The sequence below is a fragment of the Mauremys reevesii genome, linkage group 6, assembly GCF_016161935.1.
Source record: "Mauremys reevesii isolate NIE-2019 linkage group 6, ASM1616193v1, whole genome shotgun sequence".
In the NCBI taxonomy this organism is placed as follows: Eukaryota; Metazoa; Chordata; order Testudines; family Geoemydidae; genus Mauremys; species Mauremys reevesii.
The window spans coordinates 67,342,994-67,363,191 of NC_052628.1; the positions used below are offsets into that span (position 1 = coordinate 67,342,994).

A 20,198-nucleotide genomic window follows, 5' to 3' on the forward strand; every position below is an offset into this window, starting at 1 on the left:
GAATGCTTGACTTTGCAAGCTTAACATTCTTTTAATGTAGTTTTATGTGTAATTTCCTACATTTTTAAAAAAACTTATTGAAACAAGAAGACACATCTATTGAACATATTGACCCCACCCCCCCACACACACACAGGTCACCAGCAGGACTGGAACCTCTAGATCCACAGCACAGACCTCTGCCACTTGAACTGAAGGAGTAACTGATAGCAGTAGTACACTATTATCCTCTCTGTGAACCAGCCACTCGAGGGGATTAGATGCACACTTCCAATGAGTTATGCAGCTGTTTGCTGACAGCAGAGGAATGGTAAATCCTGGGTTTAATTCTGGGTTTTGGAGGAGAGTGTTCTCAAATGGTAATAGACCTTTTTGCACCACCACTACCCCTTTCTCCTTTCCACCTCACTGGCTCCTATCTCTGTCCCACTCTGCTCCTCTTCCTCCTGTCCTCATTTGTTCTTACCCTTGCCCCCGACCAGCCTCCAGCTCCTTGCTCCTCTGGATTTGAATCTGGGTGCATCCCCTTTTTCCTTCTCACTGTCTGGGCACCAGAGGCAGCCCCTGGCAACTGGGAGCAGGGGCGGTTCTAGACATTTCGCCGCCCCAAGCACGGCACTCTGCCAGTCACCGGTCCCGCGGCTCCGGTAGAGCCGCGGGACCAGTGGACCTTCCGCAGGCATGCTGCCGAAGGCTGCCTGCCTGCTGCCCTCCCGGTGACCGGCAGAGTGCCCCCTGCGGCATGCCACCCCAAGCACACGCTTGGCGTGCTGGGGCCTGGAGCCGCCCCTGACTGGGAGGAGCAATTGAATCACAAGTGCTGCTCAGCCCTTACATCCCTGGGGTGGAGCTTGCTCAGTCATGCTGTGAGGATGGCACGTGCTCAGTCTAGCTGGTACATAGGCGCTTTGTGGGGATAATGCGTGCTCAGATAGACTCTTCAGAGAATTTAGCTGCCTGGCCCTAATAAGCCTCAACTGAGTTTGTGCAAACAGCAGTTTTTGAGTAACTTACATGTTGGCCAAATTTGTGTTGATTTTCATGAGGATAGCAAAAAGCTTGTCCTTCATACCGGAGTGACAGGCCACCCACTCCAATTTGAAATCTCTGCTCCAGAGCATGCAGGTATGAGTGCTGCTTAATGAAATGGTTGTAAATAGGGCTGTCTGCCGATTAATCACAGTTAACTCACGCGATTTAACTCAAAAAAATTCATTGTGATCAAAAAAATTAATCACGCTTAATCGCAGTTTTAATTGCACTGTTAAACAATAGAATACCAATTGCAATTCATTAAATATTTTGGATGTTTTTCAACATTTTCATATATAGTGTAATTGAAATCAAAGTGTATATTTTTTATTACAAATGTTTGCACTGTAAAAATAATACATTTTTCAGTTCACCTTATACAAGTACTGTAGTGCAGTCTCTTTATCGTGAAAGTGCAACTAACAAATGTAGATTTTTTTTGTTACATAACTGCACTCAAAAACTAAACAATGTAAAACTTCAGCGCCTACAAGTCCCCTCAGTCCTACTTCTTGTTCAACCAATCGCTAAGACAGACAAGTTTGTTTACATTTACAGGAGATAATGCTGCCCACTTCTTACATACAATGTCACCAGAAGGTGAGAACAGGCATTTGCATGGCACTTTTGTAGCCGGCATTGCAAGGTACAGTAACTCCTCACTTAAAGGCATCCCGGTAAACGTTGTTTCGTTGTTATGTTGCTGATCAATTAGAGAACATGCTCGTTTAAAGTTGTGCAGTGCTCCCTTATTACATCGTTTGGCAGCCGCCTGCTTTGTCCACTGCTTGCAGAAAGAGCAGCCTGTTGGAGCTACCTGATCGGGGTTTGGAACCAGGGTGGACTGGCAGCCCCCCTATCAGCTCCCCACTCCCCTAAGTTCCCTATGCGGCAGCTGGCCAGCAGGCTATCAATTGCCAGCAGTTCAGCTGTCCCTGTCCCCCACTGCCATATGCTGCTCCTGCCCTCTGCTTTGGAGCTGCTCCTGGGAGCCTCCTGCTTGCTGTAAGGAGGAAGGGGGAGGGGGGGGGCTAATGTCAGGGTGTGTCCCCCGCTCCGGCCCCCCTCTTACCCCATCTCCATGGGAGGGAGGGGGACACACTACAGGGCTCAGGACAGAGGGAGCTTGCTGTCAGCCGCTGCTGTCTCAACTTGCTGATCTACTTAAAAAGGCAATGTACTTAGAGTGGGGTCAGCATACTTAAAGAGGCAATGCGCATCTCTCTGTCTCACACACACACAGGGTGTGTGTCTCTGTCTGCCATGCTGTCTCCCCTCCCTCCATTTTTGCTGCCTTGTAGAGTGTGAGGCTACATTAACAACAGTGTGCTAACCATTGAGGGCTCAGCTGTTCTTGTTCATCATTTAGCAGTAAGGCATTCCCTGGGAAATATCCCACCCTCTTCCACCCTCTGACTTCACCACCTCAACCAAGCTTCACAATCATCATTGCTGTGTACAGTATTAAATTGTTTGTTTAAAAGTGTGTGTGTGTGTGTGTGTGTGGTGTGAAAAAAAATTTCGTGGAACCTAACCTCCCCCCCTATTTACATTAATTCTTATGGGGAAATTGGATTCGCTTAACATCGTTTAGCTTAAAGTCGCATTTTTCAGGAACATAACTACAACATTAAGTGAGGAGTTACTGTATTTACTTGCCGGATATACTAAACTTTTGTATGTCCCTTCATGCTTCGGCCACCATTCCAGAGGACATGATTCCATGCTGATGACGCTCGTTAAAACATAATGCAGTTATTAAATTTGGGACTGAACTCTTTGGGGGAGAATTGTATGTCCCCTGCTATATTTTACCCGCATTCTGCCATATATTTCATGTTATAGTAGTCTCAGATGATGACTCAGCACATGTTCATTTTAAGAACACTTTCACTGCAGATTTGACAAAACACAAAGAAGGTACCAGTGTGAGATTTCTAAAGATAGCTACAGCACTCGCGCCAAGGTTTAAGAATCTGAAGTGCCTTCCAAAATCTGAGAGGGACTAGGTGTGGAGCATGCTTTGAGAAGTCTTAAAAGAGCAACACTCCAATGCGGAAAGTGCGGAACCTGAACCACCAAAAGAGAAAATCAACCTTCTGTTGGTGACATCTGACTTAGATAATGAAAATGAACATGCGGCAGTCCACACTGCTTTGGATTGTTATTGAGTAGAACCCGTCATCAGCATGGACGCATGTCCCCTGGAATGGTGGTTGAAGCATCAAGGGACATATGAATCTTTAGTGCAACTGGCACGTAAATATCTTGTGACGCCGGCTACAACAGTGCCATGAGAATGCCTGTTCTCACTTTCAGCTGACATTGTAAACAAGAAACAGGCAATGTGGTCTTCTGCAAATGTAAACAAACTTGTTTGTCTGAGTGATTGGCTGAACAACTAGTAGTACCAAGTGGACTTGCAGGCTTTAAAATTTTACATTGTTTTATTTTTTAATGCAGGTTTTCTTGTACATAATTCTACATTTGTAAGTGCAACTTTCATGAAAAGGAGATTGCACTACAGTACTTGTATTGGGTGAATTGAAAAATACTATTTCTTTTGGTTTTTTACAGTGCAAATACTAGTAATCAAAAATAAATATAAAGTGAGCACTGTACATTTTGTATTCTGTTGTAATTGAAATCAATATATTTGAAAATGTAGAAAACATCCAAAAATATGTAAATAAATGGTATTCTATTATTAAGTGTGATTAATTGCTATTAATTTTTTAATAGCTTGACAGCCCTAATTGTAAGAAATTTTAATATGGGCAAAATGGTGTATTTTTCCCTATCCTCATTCTCAGCAATGGCTGAGCCATTTTATATGAAACTTTCCAAAAAAATTCAATCTGAGGCTGACACATGATATGGTAAATTTCAGCCTGAATGGTAAACATTTAGTAAAGTTATGATAAACTGAAAACAGTGTCTTGTAATGGAAAGGGTTTTGCAACCTCAGCAGTATACCTCCAGCGCTGCGCTGCCTAAAATACATTCTTAATTGAGACCGTGTCTCAGAAATTGATATTAGTCTGCATGTGGTATTAATGTTGTTTAATTAACCTGCTACTACGATTCTCTCTCCACTTCGGAGAAGGAAGACTAAAATACTGTACTCCTAACATTGGCTTCAATTATATTCTTTATGCAGGGGGTTTGCAGGCTATTGCAGAGCTGTTGCAGGTGGATTGCGAAATGTATGGGCTTACAAATGACCACTACAGTGTTACATTAAGGCGATATGCTGGAATGGCTCTAACAAATTTGACTTTTGGAGATGTGGCAAACAAGGTAGGTTTTTAAATTAGATTTGCATCTAGTTTTAATTTTATTATAATTTTATTAGAGAGTTGAGTTTAAATTTTAGTTCTTAGAGTGAGAATCTCTAGGGGTAGCATACTGAAGCTGGGCAGAGAGCAGAATTTTCCCAACAACTCTGCCATTGTACTTTACTCCTAACATGCAACAAGGACTGTATATTACATTATAAGCATAATAGCTCCTCTCTTATTAAATGAGGTTAAATTCAGTTTGTCACTCAAGCAGAGATTAATCCTCTTCATTTTATTTTTGTATGAAGAATATAGTTTATCTTCCCCAAGTTTACAACACATAATCTATTGAGAAAGATTTAATTTTCTGTGGATTTTTTATTAAAGCTGTAACTGTTTGTATTAAAATTAAGAAATGGTAATTTTACAAATTTTCAGTCTGATCACTTTTTGCAACCCTTTTTGCAACCCTTTTGCTAACAAATGGCTGATTTCTTATCTTTCACACTTTTCATATAGTAAAAATTCATTGTAACTATCTTTTTGTGTACATTTAAGGAAATTAGTCTGTAATTAAGCAAAGTTATTAGCAAGTATTTTCTCTTTCCCATTATATTAATAATTTCCCCTTACTCAAAATGTCCACCATTTTGTCTAATTTGCAATGGGATTGAGGCAACTGAATCTGGTTGAAGCTACACAGCTGTGACACTTCTCGGTGTGCCCAGGACTGTGAGTTGTCTTACTAGCCCTGTCTCCAGTGAGAGAGAGACTTGCTGGTGCTGAATTGGGAATCAGTTCCCTGACACCTCCAGTCTGTTAGCCACCCAAACAATCTCCTCTGGGCAATGCTAGCCCTTATTTTGCTTTGTAGGTTAACAGTAGGTGCACCCCCAGCCCCTTTTGAAGTGTTCCCCTGTGACATCCAGCCCTTGTAACTGGCTACTTACAGAAATACCAGGTTTTCTGTCCTCCAGGGGACAGTGTACATACCAACCTGTATCATTCAAGTGAGGATCAGCGCCTATATAACATCACAGCATTGAGATATATTTATAGTGAAACAATCACAAATTTGTTATCAAGAGTGAAGACTTAAGGGATAGTGAGTAAGGATAATGGAAACAGAAAGGTTACATATAAAAACAAAATCAGTACATGCTTTCTAGAGACTTAACTTTAACAGACTAACCCTCTAAAGCAGTTTATTCTCCCCTAAATGTCCTTCACGGTGCTCCTAACTGGGACAGTTTGGGATCCCATTTTCATAAATGAAATCACCCTGCCCTATTACTTTATCAGATACAGAATAAAGAGATGTCCTTTTGCCTTCTCCTTGTATTCCCCCAAAATCCATTTTTGGTCCCCAGAGACAGGATTGACCCCTCACGGTTTATTCCCTGGTGTGCTGATTTCATGTTGACTTCACATCCTCATGTTGACTTCCTGTGTGAATAGGGCTTCCCTTGCATTGGCTTACAATGCTTAATTTACATGTGAACCGAGGCAGACAAGTGAATATACATCCTTTGTCTGGAAGAAACCTGTTTGTCAATCTTGCCTTGATTCAAACTTTAGGAACATATTTTCATTATGCATATATAACTTTTTACATAGTATCTGTACATACATCTCATGGTGATATTAATGATCAGCATGATCCTGGCTTTCATTTAACTCGTACATGACATCATTTATGGGTAAATACCATGAAAGCAGTGTGCTGAGTTTGTCAGGCCTGATAGGAGTTACTGTTACAGAACTTTGCCAATTGGCCTTGAGGAGTTCTTAGGGTTAGGTAATAAGGTAATAATTGGAGATATACCAATCTCCTAGAACTGGAAGGGACCTTGAAAGGTCATCAAGTCCAGCCCCCTGCCTTCACTAGCAGGATCAATTTTTGCCCTGATCCCTAAGTGGCCCCCCTCAAGGATTGAACTCACAACCCTGGGTTTAGCAGGCCAATGCTCAAACCACTGAGCTATCCCCCCAATGCCCTCAGTAAAGAGGGCAACTACTTCCCTAGTGGGCATGTGGATTTGCCTCTGATAAAGCCTCAGGGCAAATGGGTCCCTTTTTATTAAAGGCTTTGCTATCCTACCTGTCAAATTTAAAATCTCTCTGTCTATCTGACTGAAATGTGTAAAACAAACAAACAAAACTAAATAGTGGAAATGTGCCTTGCCAAGCCAGATTGTGTTTTAATCATAAGAGCTTTTATATTACCTATACTATTTTTAAGAATATTTTTCATTATGTGAATTAAATACATCTTTTTTAAAAAAGAAAAATAATTGGAAAATCTCCTTAAATTGTGAGCATCTTGAAGGATGGACCATCATTCTTAAGTGTTTGAAAAGTGTTTAGGACGTAGTGAGTGCTAATTCAAATTAAAAAAATGGAAATGTATCATGTGACTCACTTTCAAGTGATACAAACCCTTATTAATTTCTAGCCTCAGAATTTTGCAAGATATTATATTGAACTTTAAAATAACTTCATTTTGATTACCATCTTGCTGTTTTCCTCTTGCTTCAAATTAGGCACATTGCTAGTGGAAGCTATTTCAAGACGAGAGAGACCTATAAACAAATGCTTTATATAATCTGAAATCTTTCAATCCCATCTTTCAAATAGAATAAAGCATTAATCCCTAACACAAGTGAAATGGTTTATGAAATGTTGGCTATTAAAATCATTTGAACAGTAAATGCAGTAATTTCAGTGTTACTGATCTTACAGCATAGACCCAGATGCTGAGTGTTGTAACGCAACTGTCCAGCCAAGGAATAGTGAATTATATTTTTGTCTGTGGAAATGAAGAACATTTTATTTATTAATATTTGGGTCATTTATAAGACGACATTACAATTACATTGTCTTGGCACATGTAGATATGTATCTTATTACAGAATTAACAATATTAAGCAACATATTGTACATAAACCATATACTGTATTGTTATAAATCATTACCTCTTCCCATAGGGACGGGGGGAGGGCGCTAAGTGTTTTCCAGGGGAAAGACTCTCAGGAGGATAGGAAGAAAAGGAAAGCTGGAGGTGGGATGCAATTCAATTATTAATCTCCATGTATATCCTTCTTGACTATCCTGGTTAGTATAGGATTTCCATGTCTATATCAAAACAGCTAAATTATTACAGTATTTAGATTGTATTGTTTTCCTATGCAAGATATATTATTATTTTTATTCTTGTTTCTGTTTTAAGAAATGTATATTGTTCTCCTGCTTCTTGGAACATTAGATTAATTTCTAATGCAAGTTGCATAATTTTTAGTTACTAGTTTTAAAAAGTCTTTTTTTTTTTCTCAGACAGGTCAAGATGATCTGCTTCAAAACATTATTTGCTGCAGGAGATGGGGTGGGGGGAGTATAATCAGGAGAAAACATACCTATAGGTAGAATTTAAATAGATAACAGGTAATGATGCATTGCCAGGTCTAGGTAGCCCACTAAAATATCCAGTATTTTTTGGGAACACTCTGTGAATGTCTTCAGGGCTAGTAAACTCTTCCAGGTATCAGGGAGGAAGAACTTGGATCCCTGATTAGTATAGCTATGCCATTTGCAGATCTCCCCAGAATAGAGGCTGACAGTATAGTGCTTACAAAACTTTTTAGTGGTTTATGATGTGGATCAAATGTCTACTGCTAGAAGACTGAGATAATTAAGCTGTTTTTGGAACCCAGAGCACCACAGGTGAATAGTTTAATATATTAAGCCACTGCACCATCAAGTTGCCTAATCTTTCATTTAATAGACTCTCTCTTATTTTATTTTATTTTTTTTTTTTTTTTGGTAACAGGCTACATTGTGTTCTATGAAGGGCTGCATGAGAGCGCTTGTTGCCCAATTAAAATCTGAAAGTGAAGACTTGCAGCAGGTAATTTTTCATTGAGAAGGAGAAGTTGCCCCGCCTTCGATCCTTTCACTGTGACCTGCTATATCTTCCATTACATTATATTGAACTCTTCATCTCTGCTCTGATTTCCTTCTTACATTTCCTCACAATCATCCTGAATGATCTCTACATTTCCTCCTTTCATGCTTGATTTCATTAAGGTTTCCCATGCCCTGTCCACCAAGAGCCCTCTCTCTTTCCCTTCAAAAACACTTTTCTCTCTATCCTCAGTTGCTGTTCTCTGTTTGGTTTAGTTGTCTTGTCTGTGCTAAATTAGATGCTCTTTGGTGCAGGGATGTGTGTCTGTCTTCTATAAAGTGCTGTGTACATCTTTGTTACTATATAAAAGCCTAATAATCATGGACTAAATTCTGGTTTCTGGCAAAACAGCATGCAGTACAAGTGATATAAAGGTCACCTTTATGCATCTGATCTTGGGGCCCTTGAATAGAAGTCTGATTTCCTGGGATAAGTTAGAGCTGCCTAAGTGCTTGTTTAGCTGACTGCTAATGGCGCTAAGGGACTGAAATTGCAGCTGGGGATGAATGCAATATAGGGGCAGCATGGTCAGGCCTCCTGTCCTCTTAGACTTCCCCTATGCCAACAGCAAGTGAATGGTCGTATAAAAGCCTCTACTCCAAAGAAGAAATCCCCCTTACACTGGACTGGGTGATTCTCCCAGCATCAGATATGCAGGCTCTGTGGCCAGAACCAGCTAGCAATTTGTTACGAAGTGGCCATGCTGCACCAAAGTATCTAGCCCAATGTTTTAGTTAATACAAATCTTCTAAACAACTCTTTTAAAGCAAGTGCTACAAGTGATCCTGGGCATTAGACCAGTAAGCCTTACTTCAGTACCATGAAAAATTGTTTGATAATTAAAAATAAACCACCTAGATAAAATATGATAGGAAGAAATGGGCACGACCTTTGCAAGGGAAAATTCTATTTATCTACTGTTTTGTTGATGCATTTGAAGAATTATAAAGAGAAAGAAGCACTAGTAGATAGAATTAATTTAGACTGTTAAGAAACATTTGACAAAGTTCCTTACAAGCTATTGCTATTAAAGAAACTAAGTAATTGTAGATGAGAAAGTGGCTGAGACAACAAAGGGTAACAATGAGATGTCCCCTGATTTGATTTTAGGACAGAGGATCAGTGAGATGCCAATTTCTGCAGATAACGGAATTATTTAGGTTAGTCAAGACTACTGAAGACTGTGAGGATATTCAGAAGTAGCTAACAAAACTAAGACTGGGCAGCATGATGAAATTCTGAATTGACACATGCAGGGGAATATACATTGGAAGAAATATTTTCAAATCTTCATATACTTCTAGGTTTTTAATTAATTGAAGCTATTCAGGGCAGAGGGAAAGTGCTGGATACCATTGTGGGGACTTCTCAGTATACAGCAATGGTTAAAAGAGCAAACAAAATTTTAGGAGATATAAAGAATGGGATAGAAAATAATATTGAAACTATTAAAATGCTCTCACCTAATATACTAAATTTATCTTTGGTCAGCCTATGGGAGGGGATAAAATTGCAGAACTATAAGGTGACCAAAGATGGGTGCGGAAATTCCTTAGAGGTCTAGAAAGACTTCAGTAGAAAGAGAAACTGAAAAGATAGGGACTGTTCAGTTTAGAAAGGAGGCCAGTGAGAGAATATGAGAGAGGTATAATAAAATAATGAATGGTATAAAGAAGGTAAATTATGGACTCCTTCTTACCCTAATACAAGAACAAGGGAACAGTCAATGAAACTGAAAAATAACAAATTAAAAACTGCACATAATTGCCTCTAGGACTTGTTGCCATAAAATATCACTGAGGCCAAGAGCTTCGCAAGACTCAAAAATGGATTACACACATATGGATAATAAGAACATCCATAGCGAAATGTATCTGATATATTTTACTACACACAACAACTTCATTAAAAGAACATTAAGGTGGCGAAGTCAAGCACAGAAAAGTTAGGAAATACCTTGTGCATATATGCCCCCTTGTGCTTCCTCCTTTTCCTTCTTACTACCTGGGCACAAGTAGGGAGGCACTAAGAACAGAAGAGAGGCAGCCCCCCTGGCAACTGGACGGAGCAGTTACATCACAAATCCTGCTTAGCTCTTGCATTCCTGGGAAGGAGCATGCTCAGTTGCTCTGTGGGGATGGTGCATGCACAATTTAGTTACACATAAGAGTTGTGAGGGGATGGAGCATACTCTGTGAGAATGGTGCATGGTGCAGCCTGGTCAGCAGGGGCGGCTCTAGGCACCAGCAAAACAAGCTGGTGCCTAGGGCGGCAAAATCTAGGGGGCGGCAAAAGGCTGGGGCCCCAGCTCATCCTGCCGCTGCGAGCCGAGGAGCGGCCCGTCCCCTGCAGCCGGGGGGGGCGGCAGGCTGGGGATGGGACGGGGGGGGGGGGGAGGTCCACCGGAGCCCCGGGACGACTGGACCTGCCGCAGGCATGACTGAGGAGGGGGCGCTCGTCCCACGGCTCGGCTGGACCTCCCGCAGGCATGACTGCGGCAGCTCAAGCGGAGCCGCCGGACCCGCGAACCATCCGCAGCCGCGGGAGGTCCAGCTGAGCCACGCGGGACCAGCGGTCCCTCTGCAGTCATGCCCGCGGGAGGTCCGCTGCTTCCGCGGCCCCGGGGCGCCTCCCGCGCATGACTGCTTGGGGCGGCCAAAAAGGTAGAGCCGCCCCTGCTGGTCAGCACTAGGAGCTGTGAAAGGTTCAAGCATGCTCAGTGAGGATGGAATCTTCAGAGATTTTAGCTGATAAATTCTAACAAGTATGTGTGAACTGTGATTTTTCAAAGGTTTAAAACTTGGCCACAGTCGAATGAATTGAATTTTCACATGGACAGCAAAAAGGCACATCTCTGTCACATAGGCCATCCCTAGCCAAATTTCAGGTCCCTACACTAAAGCATGGAGACTTTGTCCCCCAAAGAATAGTTCACCAGAATTTTTTTTAACATTAAAAAACGTTATTTTCCCTACCCTTATTCTCAGTAATAGCTGAACCATTTTGGCTGAAATTTTCCCCCAAAAAAATTCAACCTGAGGCAGACACCCAGCATGGAAAATTTGAGACCAAACAGTTTTTTGAAAGTTAAAAGTAACTGAAAACAGGGTCTTAAACTGGGAAGTGTTAGGCAACCATAATAGGCAGTGCTACTAGCCCTGCTTATAATAAGGGATATAAATTCTCATGCTTCAGGGCTTAACTATGTATTATTTGATAGGGTTAGTTTGTCCATAATTGTCCACTATGGTGTGTGTTTGTTTGTTTTGGGTTTTTTGGCATGTTTCTCTGAAGCATCTGGTAGAAGCTGGTCTCAGAGATAGGATCTGAACTAGATGGATTGTTGGTCTAATATGCCCATTCGTAGTTTGGGGATATTATATTAAAATGTAGAATTTTGCACTTCTAGCACTTTCCATCAGAAGACCTCAAAGAGCTGTATAAACATTAATAAATTTAGCCACACTACAGCTATATGAGATAGAGAAATATTATCCTGATTTTACAAATGGAGAAACTGAAGAAAAGAGAATTCAAGTATATTGCTGGAGGTTACACAAGAAAGCTATAAGGAGGCAAGAATAGAACTAAGGTCTTGAGTCCCAGTCCAATGTCTCAATCACTAGACCATCCTTCTCTACAAAATATTTCTTTCTTTTACAAAACAAAAAATACACACACACAACTGACACTGAACAAATACATTTTGATATCAAGCTTTGTATTTGCTTGTGAGCCCAAGACAGGCATCAAACCAAAAACAAACTTTAAGGTACAGCCTTGGAGAAAGTGCAGTTGTTAATGGAATACATACTTGTTCTTGGCATCCAGCAGTTATTAAGGGAGTGATGGTAATCTGGTAAAGAAATAAATATATTGATACATTATTTTCCTTTTACATTTTTCAGGTTATTGCAAGTGTTTTAAGGAATTTGTCCTGGCGAGCAGATGTAAACAGTAAAAAGACTTTGCGTGAAGTTGGAAGTGTGAAAGCATTGATGGAATGTGCTTTGGAAGTTAAAAAGGTAAAGGTTTTAATATGTGTGATATATTTTCAAGAGACTGTATGAATGTTTCCTATTCTTTTGCATGCAACAGAAAAAGTATTGCTACTCTTTTTGACTGCAGTGGATATCCAGTATTTGGGATATTGCAGGTTGTTTCCATTAGGAGGAAGAATTGATGATGGAGTGAGGTACTGCTTTGATGCAATCCTGATTATTTACAAAAAATGTACACACATTTCTGTTTCCCCAAACACTGTTAGAATCAAACAGGAAACAGTTCCTTTGCGCATGTTTCTAAGTCTCTTTCAAGCCAGCACCATTGCCCAAAAAACTCCCTCTCTTCACTTTCTCTCGGGACCATGTTTTCAGTTCTTCTCATGCTGTCTAATTGACATATTTGGCTGCTGCTCTCTGCCTAATTTCTGGATGTTTTTGGGAACTTCTACTCACAGGCAAGCGCACCTCCATCAAATGATACTCTACAAAACCCCTCCAACTGCATAGCTCAGTTTTCAACCGGCTTTGCTTGTCATTTGTGTTTTGGGTGATGATTGTTTCAGCTATCTTATTCAAAAAAGGAGTTTAGCTGCTTCTTACATTTATCCTGAATAAAGGGTGACCATCATATCTACTGGCTTCGACAAAGTTTCAGCCAACCTCCATCAAAATAGTATATTTCTTACTTCTCAGGTAAGAAAGACAAGCTAAAATAAACATTTGCTATTCCCTTAAAGTTATTACCCATGTGTGCTTTACCACTACTGCTAAAATATGGCATAAATGCTATATATTTATAAGTTAATTGTAATTTAGACTTTAAATCACCAGAAGGAAATATTGTCGTGTTAAAAACATCAGTCGTCACATACAAATAATTGTTAATTTTCTGTCAGGAATACCATAACTATTTAAAAGATAGAGGGAAAGCTAGTTTGTTGAATTTTAGATTCTTCTTCAAATGCTTGCCCATATCGATTCCAATTAGGTGTGCGCGCGCCGCGTGCATGTTCGTCGGAAGATTTTTACCCTAGCAACACTCAGTGGGTCGGCTGGGTCGCCCCCTAGAGTGGCACCGCCATGGCGCCGGATATATACCCCTGCTGACCCAACGGCCCTTCAGTTCCTTCTTACCGCCCATGTCGGTCGTTGGAACAGTGGAGCGCGGCTTAGCTGATCTCCACTTCCCTAGCTACTCGTAGTTTTCTTACTAATTCTTGTGTATATAGTTATAATTTTTCTATAGTTGTAATTAGTTTTATTCGGCATCCCGTTCGCCGGCCCAGTACTCCCGGCACCGATCCAGCTCCTGGCACCGTTCCCGGCACTGCGCCTCTCGCAGCCGCTCCAGATGTCGATCTTCGAGATCCCAGTTGACCTCCCAGCACCGATCCGGTTGCAGGTCCTGGTCTCGTTCCCGGTACCGGTATGGCGCCCGGTACCGCTCTCCGGTGCCGCACAGAGAGAGATCGTTCAGAGACAGGGACCCTTCCCAGGGCTTCTCAGCTCCCCCTTGGCCGTCTAGACACACCTCAGTGTCATCTCACGCGGACAGTGATTCCTATGCACAGGACCATGACTCAGATGTGCCCAGCCGAGTCTTCCAGGAGACCCAGGCCCAGGAACAAGGACCCCATCAGTGGTCGTTCTGGACACCTTGGGCGTATCACCACGCCCAAGGCGCGTCTCCAGTGGCATCACGCCCCGTGCCATCGGAACACCGGGTGCCAGAGGCGACTGTCAGCCACCCCCCTCCTGTGGGTACGGAGGAAGCTCCCATTCAGCCAACAGACTCTCAGGTTCCACCTGAGCCTGACGCTGCCCAAGAACAGGAGCACACGCAGGACCCTCTTGTCCCTGGCCTTTCCTCTTCCTCCTTTCCAGATGAAGCGGTGGTGGGGACATCCTCCTCGGGCCCTCCCCCAATTGACCTGAGGGCACATCAGGACCTCCTGAGGCGGGTGGCCCTGAATATGAATCTTCAGGTGGAGGAGGTCCCGGAGATAGAAGACCCTGTGGTGGATATTTTGTTAGCTGACACCCCCACAAGAGTGGCCTTGCCATTCATTCATACTATTCAGGCAAACGCCGATACCATCTGGCAATCTCCAGCCTCTATTCCGCCCACGGCCTTGGGAGTTGAGCGGAAGTACATGGTACCCTCTAAGGGGTACGAGTACCTGTACGTGCACCCTCCTCCCTGCTCCCTTGTCGTGCAATTGGTCAACGAAAGGGAGCGCCATGGCCAGCAAGCTCCTGCTCCAAAATCAAAGGAGGCTAGGCGCATGGACTTATTGGGCCACAAGGTATACTCTGCTGGGGGCCTCCAACTCAGGGTGGCAAACCAGCAAGCCCTGCTTAGTCGGTACAACTATAACACCTGGACGGCGATTGGGAAATTTACGGAGCTAGTTCCCCAAGACTCCCGCCAGGAGTTTGCTGCCCTTTTGGAAGAAGGGAAGAAGGTGGCGAGAACCTCTCTCCAGGCCTCGCTGGATGCAGCCGACTCCGCAGCCAGGACTCTGGCTTCAGGAGTCACCATGAGGAGAATTTCATGGCTTCAGGTGTCAGGCCTTCCACCTGAATTACAACAGACTATACAGGACTTGCCCTTTGACGGCCAAGGCCTATTTTCTGAAAAGACTGACTCTAGGCTGCAAAGCCTAAAGGACAACAGGGTGATCATGCGCTCGCTCAGAATGCACACCCCGGTGACTCAGCGCAGGTCCTTCCGTCCTCAGCCTCACTGCCCTTACCCCCCGCCTAGGCCACGACAGGACTTCGGCAGAAGGCGCGGCCGAGGCAATTGCAGGCGGCAGTCTGGACCCCAAGGGGGTCAAAATCAGGGTCCCTCCAAACCACCCGCGGGACCCAAACCTAACTTTTGAAGGCACACCCGAGGACGGCATACCAGTTGTTTCCCAGGATCCTTCCCCTCTCTTTTACAACCGCCTCTCCTATTTCCTCCCTACGTGGACCCAGCTAACTTCGGATTGTTGGGTCCTACGCATGGTAGAATTCGGATACCACCTCCAGTTTATTTCGCCCCCACCCCCACCCCCGTCCCTCTTCAGGGACCCCTCTCATAAGCAATTCCTCTTGCAAGAGGTACGGACGCTCCTTGCCATGGGAGCTATAGAGGAGGTACCGAAGGACTCGAGGGGCAAGGGGTTTTATTCCCGCTATTTCCTAATCCCCAAGGCGAAGGGAGGTCTCAGACCTATCCTAGACCTGCGAGGACTCAACAAGTTCATGATAAAGTTGAAGTTTCACATGGTATTCCTGGGGACCATCATCCCGTCCTTGGATCCCGGAGACTGGTATGCCGCCCTCGATATGAAGGACGCGTATTTTCACATTGCAATTTACCCACCCCAAAGACGGTACCTCCGGTTTGTGGTCAACCGTCAACATTTCCAATTTACAGTCCTTCCGTTTGGCCTCTCTACAGCCCCATGAGTATTCACAAAATGCATGGCTGTAGTCGCCGCCTCCCTCCATCGTCGTCGGATACATGTCTTCCCGTATCTCGACGATTGGCTCATTCGAGGGACCTCCGAGACCCAAGTCACCCATCATGTGGGCATCGTCAAGGACCTATTCAGGCGACTAGGCCTGATGATCAATATAGAGAAGTCCACTCTGGTTCCCACACAGAGAATAGACTTCATTGGGGCCATCCTAGACTCCAATCTCACCAGAGCCTGCTTACCACAGCCTCGGTTTCAGGCAATGGTATCAATTATACGAGGCCTACAAAACTTCCCGATAACTTCGGCTCGCACTTGTCTCGGCCTCCTGGGTCACATGGCTGACTGCACGTTCATGACCAAACACTCCAGACTACGTCTCCGTCCCCTTCAAACTTGGCTCACCTTGGTATACCAGCCGGGCAGAGACAGTATAGACACGATCCTCACAATCCCCCCAAACATCCTAGGCTCCCTGGACTGATGGCTGACGCCGTCCCTGGTCTGTGCAGGGATGCCATTCCATCCGCCCTAGCCTTCGATGACCCTGACAACGGACGCGTCATCGCTCGGCTGGGGTGCCCACCTCGAACATCTCCACACTCAAGGCCTTTGGTCAGCTCAGGAACTGGCCTTGCACATCAATGTGCGGGAGCTGAGAGCAGTCCGCCTTGCGTGCCAGGCATTTCAAGAGCATATACAAGGCCGTTGTGTCTCAGTGTTCACAGACAACACAACGGCCATGTTTTACATACACAAGCAGGGCGGGGCACGTTCCTCCCTCCTTTGTCAGGAAGCTATTCAGCTCTGGGACTTCTGCATAGCCCACTTGATAGACCTGGTAGCATCTTTTCTCCCAGGGGTTCGGAACACTCTGGCAGATCATCTCAGCAGATCCTTCCTGTCTCACGAGTGGTCGATTCGTCCGGACGTTATCCATTCTGTTTTCCGGAAGTAGGGCTCTCCCCACATAGACCTCTTCACCTCCTGTGAGAACAGGAAATGCCACGCATTCTGCTCCTTCCAAGGTCTCTCCCCGGGCTCCATCTCAGATGCATTTCTGATACCGTGGTTAAGCCATCTGCTTTATGCCTTCCCACCGTTCCCGCTGGTTCACAGGGCTCTGCTCAAGCTCCACAGAGACAGAGCCCACCTGATCATGATCGCTCCAGCATGGCCGAGGCAACACTGGTACACCATGTTGCTCGACCTGTCGGTGGCCAGCCCAATCCCCCTACCTCTTTGCCTGGATCTCATAACTCAGGACCACGGCAGACTTCACCACCCAGACCTGCAGTCTCTTCACCTCACAGCATGGTTGCTGCGTGGTTAAGCCAGTCCGAGTTACGTTGCTCTGCCTCGGTACAACAAGTACTCCTGGGTAGTAGGAAACCTTCCACTAGGTTAACATATCTGGCCAAGTGGAAGCGTTTCTCCTGCTGGTGCGAACAACGTAATGTTGTTCCCACTGAGGTACCAGTCCCTACCATCTTGGACTACCTCTGGTCTCTAAAACAGCACGGCCTAGCGGTATCATCATTAAAGGTGCACTTGGCGGCCATCTCTACCTTCCACCCAGGGAAAAGCGGCCGCTCGGTGTTCTCCCACCCCATGGTTTTGAGGTTCCTCATGGGCTTGGAGCGATTATACCCACAAGTACGCCGCCCCACCCCAACCTGGGACCTCAACCTAGTTCTAGCCAAACTTATGGCTGCTTCCTTTGAGCCACTAGCAACCTGCTCGCTGCTGTACCTGTCTTGGAAGACAGCTTTCCTCGTAGCCATTACATCGGCAAGACGAGTCTCCGAGCTTTGGGCTCTCACGGTGGACCCCCCGTATACAGTGTTTCACAAGGACAAGGTACAGCTGCGACCACATCCGGCCTTCCTCCCTAAAGTGGTATCAGCCTTTCATATCAATCAAGATATCTTCCTTCTGGTCTTCTTCCCGAAGCCACACTCATCACGCCGGGAGCAGCAACTGCACTCCCTAGATGTCCGTAGGGCGCTCACATTTTACATCGAGCGAACAAAGCCCTTTCGACTGAAGGGACTACCTGTCTCCTCCCAGAGGATTTCATCTTGGGTGACATCATGCATCCGCACCTGCTATGACCTGGCTCATGTTCCGATGAGCCTCCTCACTGCACATTCCACCAGGGCTCAGGCGTCATCTGCCGCCTTCCTGGCGCATGTACCCATCCAGGAGATATGTCGTGCAGCTACCTGGTCTTCAGTCCACACCTTTGCGTCACATTACGCATTGGTACAACAGTCCAGAAATGACACGGCATTTGGCTCAGCAGTTCTACATTCTGCGACATCTCACTCCGACCCCACCGCCTAGGTAAGGCTTGGGAGTCACCTAATTGGAATCAATATGAGCACGCGCTCGAAGAAGAAAAGACAGTTACTCACCTTTGTAACTGTTGTTCTTCGAGATGTGTTGCTCATATCCATTCCAAACCCGCCCTCCTTCCCCTCTGTCGGAGTAGCCGGCAAGAAGGAACTGAAGGGCCGTTGGGTCGGCAGGGGTATATATCCGGCACCATTGCGACGCCACTCTAGGGGGCGACCCAGCTGACCCAGCGAGTGTTGCTAGGGTAAAAATCTTCCAACAAACATGCACGCGGTGCGCGCACACCTAATTGGAATGGATATGAGCAACACATCTCGAAGAACAACAGTTACAAAGGTGAGTAACCGTCTTTTACTTCTCTTGCTGAATTACAAATTCATCTCTGTACACTTTAGAGTAAGGATGTAAGGAGCAAATGCTATCTAAAATAGTCTCATCCAGGTGTCTGCCTTTTCCATTCCAGGACCTTGCCAAGACCCTCTCCCATTTTACAATGTGGGAAGGGCAGGGTGGTTGCGATCCCTGACATCTGTTCAGAACCATGCTGGGAGTTTTGACCCCTAGGGTTGAGAATCCATGTCATATCTTGCCCTGGAAGAGAATTATTCAGAGGAAGCTGATGCTGATCACAGCCTTATTTGTCAAGGGAAATCTTTGTCTCTTCTGTGAGATCAAACAAGTTATCCAAAACTTTGATACCATGAAAGCCTTATTGTGGAAGAGGAACTGCTGATCTTGAGTGCTCATTTCCTCACCTAAAATAGTGAAATGTGTACATTGTTGGGCTTACCTTTAATTAAGTTCACAGCTTTTACAGCCTCATCAAGTACATATTTCATTTCTTCTGGAAATCTTCTTTGCCATCAAAGTTTCATGATTAATTACACGAAATGTCCGAATGGCTTGTAGTGCAGTAGATAGGATTTTAGTCATTAGTCTATGCATGTGTTTACCTGTCATATCTCAGAAACCTTCAGTGCAAAGAACAAAAAAACAAAGCGAATTCAACCCGGTTGTGAGAACTAATTGTAGGAAGGCTTCAAAGACTTTTCTTCCCTTATCTCGTGTACTGAGTTGGACAGAAAAACAGGAAGTCCTCGTGTAGGAATCCTTTCTACTCATGCTGGGCAAATATTAAAAGTTAGGCAGAAGAAGATACATTGGTAGTTTCTTTCGTTGTATTAAGCACAGGGTCTCCTAAACTTTCAAAATGGCTGTTCCCAAATATTTGCAGCCATTTCATGAATACGTCAGCTGACTAGATCATTGGAGAAGGGAGTTGCTTTGACTAACTGGCAACAACTGATCCCACAAACACAAAGTACAGTCACTGCTTCCCTATTTATGAGGCTTGGCAGCTTTCACTATTTAGCGATTTCAAGTAAAATGACAATCAGACCTTTATTAATGGTGTTGCTGTTTAATGAGTCTTCTGACTTCTGTGAATGCATAAGCTTTTTTCTGAAGAATTCAATGGATGTAAAGATAGTAGGGCTGTCAAGCAATTAAAAAAGTTAATTGTGATTAATGGCACTGTTGAACAACAATAGAATAACATTTATTTAAATATTTTTGGATGCTTTCTACATTTTCAAATATATTGATTTCAGTTACAACACAGAATACAAAGTGTACAGTGTTCACTTTATATTTATTTTTTATTACAAGTATTCACTGTAAAAATACAAAATAAATAGTATTTTTCAATTCACCTAATACAAGTACTGTAGTGCAATCTCTTTATTATGAAAGTTGAACTTACAAATGTAGAATTATGTACAAAAAAACTGCATTAAAAAATAAAACAAGGTAAAATTCTAGAACTTGCAAGTCCACTCAGTCCTACTTCTTGTTCAGCCAATCGCTCAGCCAAACAAGTTTATTTACATTTGCAGGAGATAATGCTGCCCGCATTTTGTTTACAATGTCACCTGAAAGTGAGAACAGGCGTTCACATGGCCCTGTTGTAGCCAGCATCACATGATAGTTACTTGCTAGATAAGCTAAAGATTCATATTTCCCTTCATGCTTCAACCACTATTCCAGTGGATATGTGTCCATGCTGATGACAGGTTCTGCTCAAAGCAGTGAA

General features: G+C 43.9%; 1 protein-coding gene across 9 annotated transcripts in view; it reads left to right on the top strand.

Annotated features, from left to right (window-relative positions):
- APC (APC regulator of WNT signaling pathway) overlaps positions 1 to 20,198 on the top strand; it is a 202,775-nt gene that overhangs the window by 172,955 nt on the left and 9,622 nt on the right. For 8 of the 9 annotated variants that reach the window (XM_039545887.1, XM_039545894.1, XM_039545891.1 and 5 more), the window contains 3 exons: positions 4,193 to 4,332; positions 8,140 to 8,217; positions 12,183 to 12,299. In XM_039545887.1, the coding sequence (XP_039401821.1) occupies positions 4,193 to 4,332; positions 8,140 to 8,217; positions 12,183 to 12,299 (335 nt within the window). Of the gene's footprint in view, positions 1 to 4,192; positions 4,333 to 7,763; positions 8,034 to 8,139; positions 8,218 to 12,182; positions 12,300 to 20,198 lie in introns of those variants that run through there. The other variant, XM_039545896.1, reaches the window with a different exon arrangement.